This window comes from Oncorhynchus keta, chromosome 2 (assembly GCF_023373465.1).
Source record: "Oncorhynchus keta strain PuntledgeMale-10-30-2019 chromosome 2, Oket_V2, whole genome shotgun sequence".
Lineage (NCBI taxonomy): Eukaryota > Metazoa > Chordata > Actinopteri > Salmoniformes > Salmonidae > Oncorhynchus > Oncorhynchus keta.
Window position 1 is genome coordinate 63,952,220 of NC_068422.1, and position 18,226 is coordinate 63,970,445.

Consider the following 18,226-nt stretch of genomic DNA (forward strand, 5'->3'; position numbering starts at 1 on the left):
AACAAGTTCAAACAGGTGCCATTAATACAGGTAACGAGTGGAGGACAGAGGAGACTCTTAAAGAAGAAGTTACAGGTCTGTGAGAGCCAGAAATCTTGCTTGTTTGTAGGTGACCAAATACTTATTTTCCACCATAATTTGCAAATAAATTCATAAAAAATCCTACAATGTGATTTTCTGGATTTTTCTTTCTCATGTTGTCTGTCATAGTTGAAGTGTTCCTATGAAAATTACAGGCCTCTCTCATCTTTTTAAGTGGGAGACCTTGCACAATTGGTGGCTGACTAAATACTTTTTTACCCCACTGTATATGAGCAAATTGCTCTTTATTAAAGACATCTCTAAGTGACATCTGTCACAAAATGATTCATCTAGTACCATGGAAATACTTTTAGCCAGCTGAGTCCAAGTTTCTTCAAGAATGTCCTTTTTTAGTTTGCTTATAAAATCTCTAATTGTTAAAGTTGTAATGCTCTGATTCTTTTCACTGCAGATCGAACCCGTCACACAACTCTTCAAGAGGGGCACGACGCTCCAGACCGCCTCCTGGGCTCAGAGGTTCCTGATGAGGATCTAGCCCATCACACCACTCTTATTAATCATTCATCAAATAAAACAAGGGCCCTTTATATACTCCCAGTATTCCTATGCGTGTCATTTCTGTGGGTGAATCATGAAACAATTATTGTATGCAGATGTGTGAAGAATGGTGGTGTAGATGTGTTTTTGGCCATTGCTTGATCTATTTTAAACATAAGAATATGTTGCAGAAGAACTTTAATTGGTAACTATGGAAACCGACAGAAATGTAATGAACAATATCCAACTTTATCCCCTGCAATACTTTTTACAGTACACGCTTAGAAAAAAATAGGTGCTATCTAGAACCTAAAAGCGTTATTTTGGTTGTCCTATAGGAGAACCCTTTGAAGAACCATTTTGTTTCAGGTATAACCCTTTTGGTTCCATGTAGAAGCCTTTCCACAGGGGGTTCTACATGGAAACTAAATGTGTTTTGCCTGGAACCAAAAACGGTTCTTCTATGGGGACAGCTGAAGAACCCCGTTGGAACAGTTGGTAATAAGGTATAGGTAATAAGCTGTAGTTAGGTAGTCATTACCAGGTTATGATTATTTTTGTAAAATTTGATTTAATCTTTATTTAACCATGTAGGCGAGTTGAGAACAAGTTCTGATTTACAACTGCGACCTGGCCAAGATAAAGCAAAGCAGTGTGACAAAAAACAACACAGTTACACATGGGATAAACAAAAGTACAGTCAATAACACAATAGAAATGATGAGGTATTAACTATGACCAGTAGGCTACAATATAACACATAATATGGTGGTCAGAATTATGACCAGCTGGTCATATTGTGGTCAGTAGAAATAGGTTTTAAAAACATAAGAAGACATCATGCTGACGTCTTTTCAACCAGGTTTTCCCCATTGGGTTGGGACAGATTTCCAAAATTATAATCACTTTGATTTTCTGGTGTTTTTATAGTCTTTTTATCTCCCTCCCCAAAACATTTCTACAAATAAAATCTGCCAGTTGGGGAGCCCTGCGATAAAGGTTCAACAATTCTGACACAAGAACTTTGTTGGAACCTACGAACGCATGTAATGGTAGTTATTCGGCAGACCTAGATCCTGTTACACTGAAAGAGTCAAGATGTCCAATAATCGTTTACAACCTAAGAATTTTCCCACAACGTGGAAATTTTATCTGGGACTGTAGAATCGTGGCATTACGTGGCTAACATCATACAGTCTGTGCAGGCCTTTCACCCGAGTACTCTATACTCCACTACACTACACTACACTACAGCCTAGTGATCCCTGTTTTGATGGGCCTGATCAGGAGCAGCCTGTGATGTCAGAGGGCTGTGCTCCGCTGGCTGTTTGACGAGCCCTGTGGCGCATGGGGTTCTGCTCTCCTCTTCTCCCAGACCCAGACTCTACAATACTGCGGCTTGCTGCTGCTCCAACTCCACTAATTGAGCAGGGTGGAGATGAGGAGGGAGAGTAATCTACTCCTTCCTCTACTCCAGAGTCTCACCAGGTGCTCAGCAGAGACCAGAGAGCTAAATGTCTTGTGTTCTGGGCTCGTATAAGGAGCACTTAGTGCACTCACTCTGAGAGAGGCCACATTTAGGATTAATAATCAATTTGAGGGTATATCCACTGTTCTTGTGCTCTAGGTCTAAGTGGTTGCCATGGGAATAGTTTACAACCCCAAAATACTAATTATATCGTAATAAAGTTACACCATATATACAAAAGTATGTGGCCACCCCTTCAAATGAGTGGATTCAGCTATTTCAGCCACACCCGGTGCTGACCGGTGTGTAAAATCGAGCACACAGCCATGCAATCCAGAGAAAAAAACAGTAGAATGGCCTTACTGAAGAGCTCAGTGACTTTCAATGTGGCACCGTTATAGGATGCCAGATTTCCAGTTCGCCAAATTCCTGCCCTGCTTGACCTGCCCCGGTCAATTGTAAGTGCTGTTATTGTGAAGTGGAAACGTCTAGGTGCAACAATGGCTCAGCTGCAAAGGGGTAGTCCACACCAGCTCACAGAACGGATCCGCCGAGTGCTGAAGCGCTTAGCTAGTAAAAATCACCTGTTCTCGGTTGCAACACTCACTACTGAGTTCCAAACTGCCTCTGGAAGCAACATCAGCACAAGAACTGTTCGTCGGGAGCTTGATGAAATAGGTTTCCATGGCCGCACAGCAGCCTAAGTACGCCATGAGCAATGGCAAGCTTCGGCTGGAGTGGTGTATAGCTCAACGCCATTGGACTCAGGAGCAGTGGATACGCATTCTCTGGAGTGATGAATCACGCTTCACCATCTGGCAGTCCGACGGACGGATCTGGGTTTGGAGGATGGCAGGAGAATGCTACCTACCCGAATGCATAGTGGCAACTTTAAAGTTTGGTGGTGGAGGAATAAAGGTCTGGGGCTGATTTTCTTGGTTTGGGCTAGGCCCCTTAGTTCCAGTGAAGGGAAATCTTAACGCTACAGCATACAGTGACATTCAGGCAGTTAACCCACTGTTCCTAGGCCGTCATTGAAAATAAGAATAAGCCTAGTTAAATAAAGGTAAAATAAAAAAGTTAAAAATCAAAATTCGAGATGATTCTGTGCTTCCAACATTGTTGCAACATTTTGGGGAAGGCCCTTTCCTGTTTCAGCATGACAATGCCCCTGTGCAGAAAGCGAGGTCCATAAAAAAATGGTTTGTCAAGACTGGTGTGGAAAAACTTGACTGGCCTGCACAGAGCCCTTGACCGCAACCCCATCTAACACCTTTGGGATGAATTGGAACGCCAACTGTGAGCCAGGCCTAATCGCCCAACATCAGTGCCCACCCTCACTAATGCTCATGGCTGAATGGAAGCAAGTCCCCAAAGCAATGTTCCAACATCTAGTGGAAAGCCTTCCCAGAAGAGTGTTATAGCAGCAAAAAAACTACATATTTATGCCCATGATTTTGTAATGAGATGTTTGACTAGCAAGTGTCCAGATACTTTTGCTCAGTTAGTGTATAAAGAGGTAAAAGAGAGAACATTAACAGCCAGAACCAGTTAAATAATAACAGGCAGATTTAGACTATGTTGACAAGCTAAAGTGCCAGTGTATGGAGGAAACGTGCAAGGACACAGGTGCTTCAAATGCCCTGTCACAGAGATGGCTTACTCACGCTGACTGACTGCATGGAGAGATGTATTGATAATAGATTGAGAGAAAACCAAGTCTCACACACACAGAGATTCACAAATACATACAAAGAAACCAAAAAAAGCACAGAGAGTCTTCCTTAGGGGGAAAAGCCGACACTGTTTCAAGACCGTATTTGTTGAGCTGTGAAAACACAGGCTGCTGTTTTGAAGCCAACACAAATAGAAGGAAATCTCCGGTGCCTTGTGGGGCCCTCTCTTCCTCCCTGCCTGCCTAGCCATGCCTCTATGATGTGATGTGTGTGCCTCGTCTTCTATCAGATCGTTCACGCTGTGTCTTTTATGCTGAATGACGCAGAGCGACCATTAGTGACTGCTGTTGACATGAAGAGGTCACGCGCTAATGTAGACCCAGTGCAGACTCAACATTACTCATGGCCTGCCTGGCCAGCGAGGAGCGACTGCAACGACGTGGGGCTCTGGCTCTCTCAGACAAACGATCTGACGGCACAGCCATTGTTCTGCACTGGCCCATTGCTTCCCACTTCCTTGGCTGGAGAGTCACGCTGCTCATTAGGCCGGGATAGAAATGGGAAGGGGTTGCAAAAACAGCCACATTTGTCTACTGACAGCCTCGATATTAAAACGCTGGATTGGCTGGCTGGCAACTCTCTTCCTGGAGAATAGAGTTGAGGAGAGGAGAGGTGTGTAGAGGAGGGGAGAGGGGAGAGAGGAGCGTGGCATCTCTAAAAGGTCACTAGCTGCCTCCCATCCCTTCGTTTGTCTCTTTGATTAAGTCTGGCAATTAGGCAACTGTGCTGCTGTGTGCTGAGATTCAGCCGGCAGATTGGAAATAAACTAATCAGAGAGCAGGCAGATCCAGCACTGTGGAGAGAGAGAAAGAGAGAGAAAAAAACATGCAGACATCCCGCCAAAGTTTGACTGGAGACAGATTGACGAGGCGATCGATGATTGGAGGGTGTATCAGAAAAGGAGAGAGCAGGATGAAAGAGGGATGTGTCTGGCGAGGCAACTCAGCAAGGAGGAGGAGAGAGAGAGGAGAGTGCAAGTTAAGGATGAGCAGGATGGGCAGAAACTAAGAAGGCAGAGAGGAATGGTGAGCCAACAGAGGAAAATAGGAAATAACAAGACAGCTGCAGACAGCTAGCAGGGAGAGCTAGATTGTAGAATTGGACTGAGAGAAGTGAAGTACTACAGTAATAGAAAAATGTTACTGTGGGAGGAGAGGAGGAACTAAGGCAGAAAGGAGGGTAGATAAATAGACTCAGATTAACAGAAAAGTGTAGGAGGACAGAGAGGGAGAGCGAGAGAAAGGATACAGCATGGCAAACATTGAGCTGCCAGGGAATTTGGCAGTGGGACACATTGGAGATTGGAGGGTTCCTCACTTGGACGGCCTCCTGATAGTTTACATTTCTGTCTCGACAAAACCACGCCACCTTCTGATAATTAATCCACCAGAGGATTACTGTCATTCTGGCTTCGCTCTGCCCACTTCTGTACCACACACGCACACGCACCCACGCTTTGTCAAACAAAACTTTTTATTGTAGGTAATACGCTTTTTTATTTTTTATTTTAGCGACCAAATGTCGGCAGTATATACAATATCCTGCCCATATGAACACATTTATTTCATGTCATAACTTAACCAATTTCTGTAGGCTATATAAAACAATGTTCTGCCATATATGAACAAATGCATATACAATATTTATAGACATACGGGATTTAATCAAAAACAATCCAGCCCTACGCTTGTAGCCTTAGCATTAAACATACCTGCCCATATTTATATCCACACATGAAACCCAGTCACATACACAACATAGTTTCAAATTCTTTAATAACAGACACAATTGGGTAATATGCTACAGCTCACAAGATTCCCCGGAAAACTCAACGTATTGTAGCCTCACGTGCACGAAAGAGCTTTCACCATAAAAATATAACACTTGCTTTGCACACACACATACGCACGCACACACGCCACGCTCGCACGCACACATGCACACGCACACACACACACATGCACACGCACACACACCCACCCACTCCCACGCTCACAGACATTCCGTCAAATGCCACAATAACTGGCAAAGAAATGCAGTGACAAATTCCTAATTTGTGAAGGCATGCTAGATTCAGGGACAGAGAGTGGGAGAGGAGGGGAGAGGGGGGGTGGCACTCAGCAACTCATCTGTTCTGTTCTTTTATTCCAACGTGTATCTTCTTCATCCAAATGCAGAACTCAATCATGGAGAGTCGGGCTGGGTCAGTGATGGTCTTAGCGACAGCAGACGGCAAGAGCCTTGACTAAACGCTGTGTGATCTCTCAGTCAAACCCATCGATCGCTCTCCCCGCCACTCACAGTTACATACCCTGGTGACAAGTGACACTGACAGCCATGTCCGCTGCTACTGCGGAGGTCGCACGCCTGGCGGGGGGGCGTAGTGACGGCAACAAGATGACGGACAGGGCCTCATCATGTTTGTGTGTTTGTGGATTTCTGTCTAAGGTGAGCTTTTGCATATACAGTATGCACATGCCATGATTATGTACATGGCAGGACATATATTTAGTGACATGTCCCTCTCTCAATCTTCAGCACCTGTTTTATGATTGCTAAACTATGCACCGTGCAGTATATTCACATGCTCACTTTGCCATTCACTCCATTTCATAGCTACGGATAGAAAGGGCAAGGGGAAAGGGGGATACCTAGTCAGTTGTACAACCGAATGCATTCAAATTAAATGTGTCTTCCGCATTTAACCCAACCCCTCTGAATCGGGTATAATGCCCAAAGCTTCCAATAAGTCCTTAAGCATTATCTCCTTCCCTCCCTCGTTCCCTTTCGTCACCGTAAATCCTAATACATTACAATCTTCCAGTAATTAAGTGTGTGTTGTTTTACACATCACTGCCTGTCTAATCCTTCCAAGCTGACTCAATCTACTATAAGCAGATTGCTGGGCAATGGGATTTTAGAAATACACAACAGTGAGGCTATAAATATCAACTTTGGGTATATATACTCAACTGAAAATCTATTTTCATCATGCATATACACTACGGTTCAAAAGTTTGGGGTCACTTAGAAATGTCCTTGTTTTTGAAAGAAAAGCACATTTTTTGTTCACTAAAGTAACATCAAATTGATCAGAAATACAGTGTTGACATTGTTAATTGTTGTAGATGACTATTGTAGCTGGAAACGTCTGATTTTTAATGGAATATCTATATATACTGTTACGGATACAGTTATCCTGTGTGTGTGTATCCTGTGTGTGTTTCTTTTCTCTCCTTCTCCCCTCACAGGTGAAAATCATCACTCCCCAATCAGTCAACAATCAATCATCAATCAGAAGACACACCTCCTCCTATTTCCTAACCTATCACAGTTCCTTCCCCATGGTTTAAAAACCCCATCATTTGTTTGTTCTAGAGCTCAATCTCTCTGTAAATGCCATGTCTGTAGGTCTCTGTGTTTCACTCTCGCTTTGTGTCTTAACCTCTCTTTTGTTTAAGCACCTCATAGCACTTTGTCATCACCTGTGAGTATTGTTTTTGGTTATGGTGTTTGTTTGTTGCTGGTGGGAAAAGGGGGAAACCCAGACAAATCGCCCATGGGCATACACTACCCGTAGGTGAACTTTGTTAAATACACTAGTTAGAACTGGGCGGACCACCCACTGTATTTTTGGTTAGTTAGTTAGCTGTTGTTAAAGTAGGCTAGTCTAGCTTGGGGGTGTTTTTGAATACTTATTGTTTCTTTCCTTGGGTCCAGCTCAGCCCCCTTTCCTGCTCCCCTCATTACCGTGTGTTTATAAATAAACCTGGAGTTTGACGGTAGATTTCTGTTGTCGTGGTTATTTCGTTCACAATTTTACTTTGTCACAATAATAATTTGCATGAGTTATGTTACGGGTCTCATTACCATCCCCCCTAGACTGTCGGGCCAAAAGGGATTCGTAACATATACAGAGGCCCATTATCAGCAACCATCACTCCTGTGTTCCAATGGCACGTTGTCATGCCTTGGTCTTAGTATTTTGTGTTTTCGTTTATTATTTGGTCAGGCCAGGGTGTGACATGGGTTTATTTTGTTGTATTTCGTATTGGGGTTTTGTAGTTATTGGGATTGCGGCTGAGTAGGGGTGTTGTATAGGCTTGGCTGCCTGAGGCGGTTCTCAATCAGAGTCAGGTGATTCGACCCAGAGAGATTGCCGGAGCCCGCCTGGGATTCGCTGGAGCAGTGCGAAGAGGGTTATAGGAGAATGGAGTCGAAGAGAAAGACACGGCGGCGCAGAAAGAAACCCGAAAGTCACCCCCAGAAATTTATTGGGGGAGGGCTCAGGTAGAGAGTGGCAGAGTCAGGAGTGAGACCTAAGCCAACTCTCCCTGTTAATCGTGAGGAGCAGCGATCAAAGGACTTCTGGACTTGGGAGGAGATATTAGACGGAAAAGGACCCTGGGCTCAGCCTGGAGAATATCGGCGTCCCAAGGAAGAACTGGAGGCGGAGAGGCGCTGGTATGAGGCAGCACGGCGACGCGGATGGAAGCCTGAGAGTCAGCCCCAAAAAATTATTGGGGGGGGGGCTTACAGGGAGTATGGCTATGCCAGGTAGGAGACCTGCGCAAACTCCCTGTGCTTACCGGGGGGCTAGAGAGACCGGGCAGGCACCGTGTTATGCTATGGAGCGCATGGTGTTTCCAGTGCGGGTGCATAGCCCGGTGCGGTTCATACCAGCCCTTTGTATTGGCCGGGCGAGAATGGGCATCGAGCCAGGTAAGGTTGGGCAGGCTCGGTGCTCAAGAGCTCCAGTGCACCTGCACGGTCCGGTCTATCCAGAGCCACCTCCACACACCAGTCCTCCGGTAGCAGCTCCCCGCACCAGGCATCCTGTGCGTGTCCTCGATCCAGTATCACCAGTGCCAGCACCACGCATCAGGCCTACAGTGCGCCTCGCCTCTCCTGTGCTCTCGGAGTCTCCCGCCTGTTCAGCATTATCAGAGCCTTCCTACTCTACAGCGCTGCTGGATTCTCCTATCTGTTCAGCGCTATCAGAGCCTTTCTCCTCTACAGCGCTGCCGGAGCCTCCTGCCTGTATGAAGCAGCCAGAGATGTCAGTCTGTATGAAGCAGCCAGAGATGTCAGTCTGTATGAAGCAGCCAGAGCTGTCAGTCTGCATGAAGCAGCCAGAGCTGTCAGTCTGCAAAGAGCTGCCAGTCTGCAAGGAGCTGTCAGTCTGCAAGGAGATGGCAGTCTGCAAGGAGCTGTCAGCCTGCATGGAGCAGTCAGAGCTGTCAGTCTGTATGAAGCAGTCAGAGCTGTCAGTCTGTATGAAGCAGCCAGAGCTGTCAGTCTGCATGAAGCAGCCAGAGCTGTCAGTCTGTATGAAGCAGCCAGAGCTGTCAGTCTGCATGAAGCAGCCGGATCTGTCAGTCTGCAAAGAGCTGCCAGGCTGCAAGGAGCTGTCAGTCTGCAAGGAGCTGTCAGTCTGCATGGAGCTGCCAGTCTGCATGGAGCTGCCAGTCTGCAAGGAGCTGCCAGTCTGCAAGGAGCTGCCAGTCTGCAAGGTGCTGCCAGTCTGCATGGAGCAGCCAGAGCTGTCAGTCTGCATAGAGCAGCTAGATCCGCCAGTCAGCCATGATCTTCTAGATCTGCCAGTCAACCAGTCTCTTCCAGATCTGCCAGTCAACCAGAATCTTCCAGATCTGCTAGTCAACCAGAATCTTCCAGATCCGCCAGCCAGCCAGGATCTACCGGAGCCTACTACCTGCCTGAGCTTCATCTCAGTACTGGGCTTCCTCTCAGTACTGGGCTTCCTCTCAGTACTGGGCTTTCTCTCAGTACTGGGCTTTCTCTCAGTACTGGGCTTTCTCTCAGTACTGGGCTTTCTCTCAGTACTGGACTTTCTCTCAGTACTGGACTTCCCCTCAGTCCCGGGCTGCCCCTCAGTTCCGGGCTGCCCCTCAGTTCCGAGCTGCCCCTCAGTCCCGAGCTGCCCCTCAGTTCAGTGGGGTTCTGGGTGAGGACTATTAGGCCGTGGTCGGCGGCGGGGGTGGATTATCCCAGGACGCGAGGGGGAGGAACTATGACATTAGTTGAGGTGCCAGTTGAGGACTTGTGAGGTGTCTGTGTCTCAAACTAGACACTCTAATGTACTTGTGCTCTTGCTCAGTTGTGCACCGGGGCCTCCCACTCCTCTTTCTATTCTAGTTAGAGCCCGTTTACGCAGTTCTGTGAAGGGAGTAGTACACAGCGTTGTACGAGATCTTCAGTTTCTTGGTAATTTCTCACAAGGAATAGCCTTCATTTCTGAGAAAAAGAATAGACTGACGAGTTTCAGAAGAAAGGTCTTTGTTTCTGGCCATTTTGAACCTGTAATCGAACCCACAAGTGCTGATGCTCCAGATACTCAACTAGTCTTAAGAAGGCCAGTTTTATTGCTTCTTTAATCAGAACAACAGTTTTCAGCTGTGCTAACATAATTGCAAAAGGGTTTTCTAATGATCAATTAGCCTTTTAAAATGATAAACTTGAATTAGCTAACACAACGTGCCATTGGATCACAGGAGTGATGGTTTCTGATAATGGGCCTCTGTAGGCCTATGTAGATATTCCATAAAAAAATCTGACGTTTCCAGCTACAATAGTCATCTACAACATTAACAATATCATCACTGTATTTCTGATAAATTTGATGTTAATTTGATGGACAAACAAAGTGCTCTTCTTTAAAAAAACAAGGACATTTCTAAGTGACCCCAAACTGTTGAACGGTAGTGCATGTATTTTTGTGAATATCTGCTTCCAGATCACATGCAATTTATTACAAACGCATTATATACATCTATAATCATTCTATTATTCTTTAAATCTGCTAAGCTTGTTGTGCAAGGTACAGTATGTGTGTGTGCGTGTGTGTGTGTGCGTGTGCGTGTGCGTGTGTGTATTTGCATTTGTGAAACGACTGACTGAGGGATGAGATGAAACTGAGAGAGTGGAGGAGAGAGAAAAGAGGGTGTGAAGTACAGAAAAAGAGAAAGAGAGAGAGTTTGTAGAAGTTCACAGGTATACATTCTGCTCATGGATCATACCAGGGCAAAGTATGTGCGAGCCGAGTGCAAAGCGAGGGTATCTACAGCAGGTGAGAATGTTTGCATCGGAGCATATGCTGCGTAGGTGTGTGTTGAGTACATATGTTCTGTGGATTTGGATGTATGCGTCTTCATGTATGTCTATACGTGTTTGCACAGCGCGTGTACGTGTTTTGGAGAGGGGGTGGGGAGGGGAGGGGAGGGGAGAGAGAAACTCATTTAACTTGTGTTGTGTACACGTGAGCAAGCACACAATCTTCTGGTTCCCTGAGAGATGAAGCCTCTCATATGCTGTTTCATTTCCAGGCTCTTCCCCAATCAGATTAACAGTAACACCAGGGAGGAGAGGAATTAAGTCCCCGAAAACCTATCAACTTCTGCTCAAACCCAAATCCCAGCTCTCTCTGTGTGGATCAAACAGTCAAACACTATGGTGGATAGATAGATAGAGGAGAATGGATGGGGAATGATCAGATCCACTGTGTATATAACACGTTTGGGGTTCTTGTCAAACTCAATGCGCATCGGACGCGGTAGTCAGTTCTTTGTCAGTTTGATTGAGAGTTATGCCAGCTTCAAGTGTGCTTCAGCAAGACAAATATGCACCCCATCATATTGATGCCTTTGACAGTCATAGCATGTTCTGTATGAGAGAAAAGATCACACAACCACTCAGGGCGACATGACAGACAGAGGTCTGATACGATAGACAGCGAGAGAGTGTAATGTTTACTGTTAATTTTTATTGTTTATTTCACTTTTGTAATCATCTATTTTACTTACGTTGGCAATGGAAATATATGTTTCCCGTGCCAATAAAGCCCTTAGAGAGAGAGAGAGAGAGAGAGAGAGAGAGAAGCATGAAAAACATGCTATGATTGAGAGAACGTGAGAGACAGAGTGATTATGACCCTGATGGGATATAGAGATAGTAAAAAGGGCCGCAAAGCAGAGAGCGTTAAGACGGGAAGTCTGGCGCCACACGCCTGTTTGATCTGCACACACGCTCCCCCTCTCCGTCCCCACGCACACATTAATTGATCCCACTGCAGCAATATCATGGAGACCAGACATATCAAACAGGAGCCCATAGCCTCAACCAATACACAGCTAAAGAGGCCTTCTATTTCCATATTACAGAGTTCACACAGCAATTAGGAAGAGAGACTTCAGAGCGTGGAGTTCAGAGAAGACGTGAAGGAGGCAGGGAGGGAGCGAGAGAGGGAGGGAGGGAGGAAGGGATAAAGGGAGAAACAGAGGGCCCAGGTCTGTGGGGCTGGGTGTTTTTGGGACCACTTAGGTGGCTGAGACAGCCAGGGTAAGGCTGAGGCCAGTGTTATTGGATAACACAGACAGCCAGACAGAGATAGGAATAACCATATAGGATTCAAGTGGTGCTCTGCTCTCCCCCAACGCCAGATAACGGAAAGAGCCCTGGGTGACTCCCCTCAGAAAAGCTAATAGAGAGCAGATACCAACTCACATGAGAAGGCTATTTCACCCCAGGCCGGCCAGTATTTCACCTCAGGCAGTCCCCTTCTCCCCTACCTCCACTGGTCAGTTAATAAAGAGAATCAACTGACCAGTGGAGGTAGGTGAGAAGGGGACGGTCACAGAATGAACAAGCACGATATACAAGCTGCAGCAGAGCTCTGTTATCAAACCACAGCGTAGCTCACTCACTGGCACTAGGCAGAAACATGTGCATCGCTGAGTGTGCATGTCTGTATGACGGCTAATAATGTGCAATACAATATGCTGTTTGAAGATATATAGCAGTGGCTGTTTTCCTGATAAATAAAGTAATAACAGACAATATATTTTCATTTTCCATCTGTCTCTGACTGCATGCTCCTACTCTCCTGTAGGATCCACCTGGTCTCAGAACATTCTGTATTATTCGGTATGTAAATCCACGGCACTCCATTTAGTATGATATATTCTGTTTGGTATGGTTACATGAGACAAATGGTTATTTAACGCAAAAACGAAAGGAGGGTGGTTGGTCGTGGTGGATTAGTGGGTGTATAATGTGAATTTCTAGCAACCCGAAGGTTATGAGTTCAAATCTCATCACGTACAACTTTAGCTGATTAGCTACTTTGATTACTTGTTAGCTACTTTGCAACTACTTAGCATGTTAGCTAACCCTTCCCCTAACCATTTAACCTAACTTCTAAACTTAACCTTTTCACCTAACTCCTAACCCTTAACCCTAATCTCTAGCAAAGATAACATTAGTGAGCTATCTAACCTCAGCCACCTAACTAGAATTCGTAACATACTGTACATTTTACACATTTGTAACATATTCTAAGTTTTTCAAATTCGTAACATATTGTACGTTTCGTAAATTGTTAACATATAATATGAATTGTAATTCGTAACAAGTCATACAAAATGGGTGATTGCCATCCACAAATTATTACAAACCATAAGAATCATAACATACCATACTAAATTTATTAGCACAAATTTAGATGTAGAATATCATGCGTGCTAGTCTACATGTACTCAATAGGGAGTTGGTCTAGTTCACAGATACTGTTATAAGTGAGGTCAACTGACACACCTCTCATACTTGATTGAAGCCAGCTGTTTTTACCTCATTACTGTGAATCCCCTGGCTTCCGAGAAGCTATCTCGCAGTTCACACACACACACACACACCCTCTTTGCCAGACACGCAACATCTACAGAAGGTTCTGGTCTTCGGGCCACGGGACAAGCACACAGACAGACAGTAATGAAAACACCAAAGGCCGAGCTAATTAAATCAACAAACCTGGCAACAACTCATGCAGGGGTGGTTGTAGCGGACCTCGGCTGCGCAGCGCATGGATACCGCGGAAAAATGTGGGTGGGCCATGGAGCACACTGTTCGCGATTAACGCATTACTTTAAGGCCTCTCTATTCCCTCGAAGCCCACGAGTTCTCCAACAAACTGTGCTGCAAATTCTAAATCCCAGAAATGAGAACGTGTATGAGATGGGATTACATGGATAATGCCAGCATATGGAGCCAGGTCGAGCAGGATCTCCACTCAAAAAGGATTAGACTCCACCACATTCCCACCACATGAAATTCCGGGTCCCTGAGCACAGATTTGTCCATATTAAACACTGGTGTCTGCTAGAACATTTGAAATCAAGTCAAGTAGATTATTTGATCATTAAAAAACAGTGGTTAATTAATACCTGAACCACACTCCAATTTTAGGATTCATTAAATCATTTCACAGCACTCAGCGAGGGAAATGAGAAAACGAGAATTGATTGTTTTTTTATTCCCTTTAATGAATGTAAATAGGCCCCCATACTTCACATAGCCTAGAAATTAATGCAGAGCGCGCCATCTTTGCACATACAGACGTCAAGTTCCCTGTGCTCAGTTGTTGTAGACAGGCAGCACTGGTTGAATGACCATCTGCATGAACGCAGATATTGTGTAATTCTCCCATCACTTTAGAACAGCTGGGTCAAATATTGCACTTTTTTTCTAGCACTGCATGGCAACTGAGCAATTAAACATAAAAATGTGGGTTGTACTCCTGCCTGACAGAGGCAATTGGCAAATGTATACATTTGGAAATATGAACACTAAACACAGCCAATACTGCAGGTTCTGGCTACAATAATCTACAGGTCCCCACTCAAAACCCAAAAGAGAGCACATCACCTATCACTTCAAACAATGCGGTTTATCATGCCTGAGACACAGGGCCATAGCCAGGGTCAGATTTTTTGTGAGGTCGGTGTGTGTTGAAGCTCATGTACTGAATTTCTATACAATGTAAAAACTCAAACGCTATTTGGAGGACAGCAAAAACTAAAACACAAGCAAAGATTACCCCAACCATTATCACATCGGTTGCTGTAGGTTCATTCACCTCAGTCGATCTACAAATACATAGCCTAATCGCTATACAATTAGTTGCTACACGTTAATTTACATTAACTCAGCACCGTAATTAAAAACTATAATTAATATGTACAGAGGGATCACTTAGCAGAAAGGGCATTTTATTTACAAAAGGTAAACAAATACATTTGCTTTACAACACTTTTTGTTGCAGTTTTACAGCTAATTTCGTGCAATTATACAAATGTTATGTGTCAATTGGAGCTGCTGCGGTCAACACTAAGGACGTTGAGCACTCATTATAAATCCATGGTCAGACAGGTTCACATATGCTGGGCGCAGGATTACCAATGCGAGCATTGCAGATAACACATATTATTGCATTAGCAATGCAATTTTAGCTGTAGCCTGGCTCTCAACGAGAACATGAATGGAGCCATTTCTGCAAGTGATAATTATTAACCTACAGGTATGCCTCGATCACACCGACAACATTATTTTGCGCAAAATGGTATGCAGCATCATCTGGTTATGTGTGCAACAAAAGTTCAACATTCGCCTTCTGCTACCATTTCTGTCAAGCCGTCTACTCATACAGTTCGCATCGATAGAGCCAACGTATGCACCACACAGAACGCACTGCAACTTCCTCTGCAATGCTGCAAGGAAACTCAGAATTCCATATCGAAATGAATGTACTTCTGGTGTACCAAAACGCCAATCCCTGTCGATGTGATCGAGGTGTTATGCACCCCCCCCCCCGCTCTGCAACGCAATGCTGCAAGGCAAACGCAGGCGTCCCAAAATGCAAAACACTGTCGGTGTGATCGAGTCATTAGAAACAGTAGCATCCGCGCACGCCTCCTGTAAATTCAGAACATCTGCACTAATACCATAAAAAAATATGCAGACAAAAAATCGTAGTATAATGTGAATTTATGTTGTGTATTATAAGCTCAACTTGTGCACATTGCATTTTTCCCAGGGTAACTATTTACAAGGCGCACGTCTCTCCATGCATAATTTACGCATACGCATGGTTTCAACCTCTTGGGATCATGAAGGCAAAGCTGTGGGTGTTTATTAAACATGTAACCACAGAAACGAATACATTTTTAAATCATTGCACTTTAAAGCCAGACACTTTTACAGAGAGGCTATATGAGTAGCTTATGTTGTCAGTTCTCCACGTCGATTCAGAGGGCAAATTTAGACCAGACTGTGGCCCATAATTACTTTACAGAGGCCCTTAAGTTAAAGAGAGAGAAAAATACACTTATGGATAATAATGTCTTTAACACGGTACGTTGAAGAGAGAAACAACATTGAAGCAGCAATATAAAATTGCAAAGGCACTCTCACCTCTTTTATCCTGAACTTTCACAGTAATCTCCACGAGAGGATCCGTCTCCCGGTCCAGGCGCCGTGTAATTACTATATCTCCGCTGTCCCGACTCACCGTGACCGGTGAGTTGTCCGCACCGGGATCCATCAACTCAAAGCTGGCAGCCTGAAACCTCACTGGGTATAAGTTCACTACAACAGAACCGATACTGGCATCCTCGGAAACATTTATTACAACCGGCTCGTCAGACTCTAGCAGGGACCTCGACTTCCGAGGTAGTCTGATTTTCGGTTCGCCCTGGGATGGCTGTCGAACCGCTGGCCATTGCCGGGGATTAATCTCTATTTCAATACTCTGACTGGTCCGTGAGGGCCAACCGTGGTCCATCGCAAACACGTTCAACTTTATGGGGGCGGTAAGACCCAATATAGAGTCCACAAGCAGTACATCTCCAGTTTTTGGAACGACGTAGAAACTGCCATTTTTGGGAAGAGCAAAGTAAATGAGTTCAGCGTTTTTCCCGTGGTCTGTATCCTCCGCGGTCACTTTATACACCACAGACCGCAGAGCAGTGGCGTCGTCCAGATTAATTTTTATATCAGCATTAGGGAATGTTGGCTCGTGGTCATTAGTGTCCAAAACGTCCACTTTCACAGATGCAACTTCTGCGACCACAAGGTCAGTGGTGGCGCAGCTTTGGCAGCACAGACCCAGGCTGAGCAAGTACTCGGAGCGCTCCTCTCTGTCCAGGACGATCGAGGTTTTCAGAAGTATGTGTCCGCGTTTGTGGTGGGCAAATACATTGAAATCTTTACTTCCGTCTCCCAAGAGTTTCAGATGCATGCCGGAGTTGGAGCACCATCTCTGCGCGTCAACCCGCTTCACAGGGATGCTGAGACCGTTTACTTTGGATCCCGGCTCGGAGTTCTCGAATACATGTCCATGAAAGAACGGTATCCTTTCCTCTGTCTTATTCCCAAGTACAGGTGTCACGAAATAGCATATTAAAATAGTCCAAATCATGACTGTTGTCAGTTGTACCACACTGAGTGGTGTTATGCTGTCACTCTAGGCCCCTTAATCATTTCGAAAAATATGTATTTTAAGTCCTCTAAAACTTCGGATGAATTATAATCTAGAACATTGAATTCACAAAAATGCTGCTCATTGTTGTGGTTTGATTCATTGCTTTAGCTCTAGGCAACTTTCGCTGTCTTCTCTGTCTCCACTCCAAGCAGCAGTCTGCGTGCCCAGCTCTCCGGATAATGCAGCTCAAGTGCGCGCCTCCGCTCAGTGTTTCTGACAGCACTAGCAGCTTCTGGTACTGGACAGCGCCGTGCTCGAGGGGGCGTGGCCTTCACTGACTCCTCGGGGAAGGCCACGTCACATTATTCATGTCCATCAGTTTTTCATTCCAACCCATACAGTAAGTCTTCTTTCTGATTTCCACTGCGTGTCCAGTAGCAATGGCATGATAGGCTACTGTATGTTTTTAACTATCACTTTCACTCAGTAACCTAGATTTGTCATTGGTAATTGAGGAATATATACGGCAAATATAGCAGTTTTTCTCAATCGCGTTGGCTCAATTATCGAATGAGAAATAATTTATTTTTCAAAAACAATAAGTTAAAATCTCCGAACATTTAGTTTCTTGTTCACACCAGATTTGAAATTCTTATTAAGTTTGAGCAAATTGCACGGTGTGCAAAACAGTAAGTACAATTGTCTACAATTTGCACAACAACTACATTCACATGGCTTTGCTGATCAAAACTGATGAGTTGATTCACATGCAAAATTATCCATTCAATTATCAAAATCAGTCATACATATCTATGACATGGAATGTTTGTGATGTCTGCTAACTTGGTAAATTACCTGCCAGGTGACATAGTAATGAAACAGGAATCACAATCTCACCAATCAAGTTTGGAAGTATATATATGGAGCATTCCCACAGCACAATCACTACCATTGTTGAATATGGAGGAACATTACAACCCTGAACAGCAGCTACATGTTGTGGAAGAGAAATAAGATGTATTTATTTATTTAACTAGGCAAGTCAGTTAAGAACAAAATTCTTATTTACAATGGTGGCCTATGGGTTAACTGGGTTACAATGACGGCAGTGGGTTAACTGCCTTGTTCAGGGGCAGAATGACAGACTTTTACCTGGTCATCTCGGGAATTGAT

General features: G+C 44.7%; 1 protein-coding gene across 1 annotated transcript in view; it reads right to left on the reverse strand.

Annotated features, from left to right (window-relative positions):
• The window catches only part of si:ch211-186j3.6 (neural-cadherin), a 239,580-nt gene extending 222,268 nt beyond the window's left edge, over positions 1-17,312 (reverse strand). Inside the window, exon 1 of the mRNA XM_052480386.1 lies at positions 16,045-17,312. Within this exon, the coding sequence (XP_052336346.1) occupies positions 16,045-17,050 (1,006 nt within the window). The 5' untranslated portion in view covers positions 17,051-17,312. The remainder of the gene's footprint in view (positions 1-16,044) is intronic.
• Between the last annotated feature and the right edge of the window lie 914 nt (positions 17,313-18,226).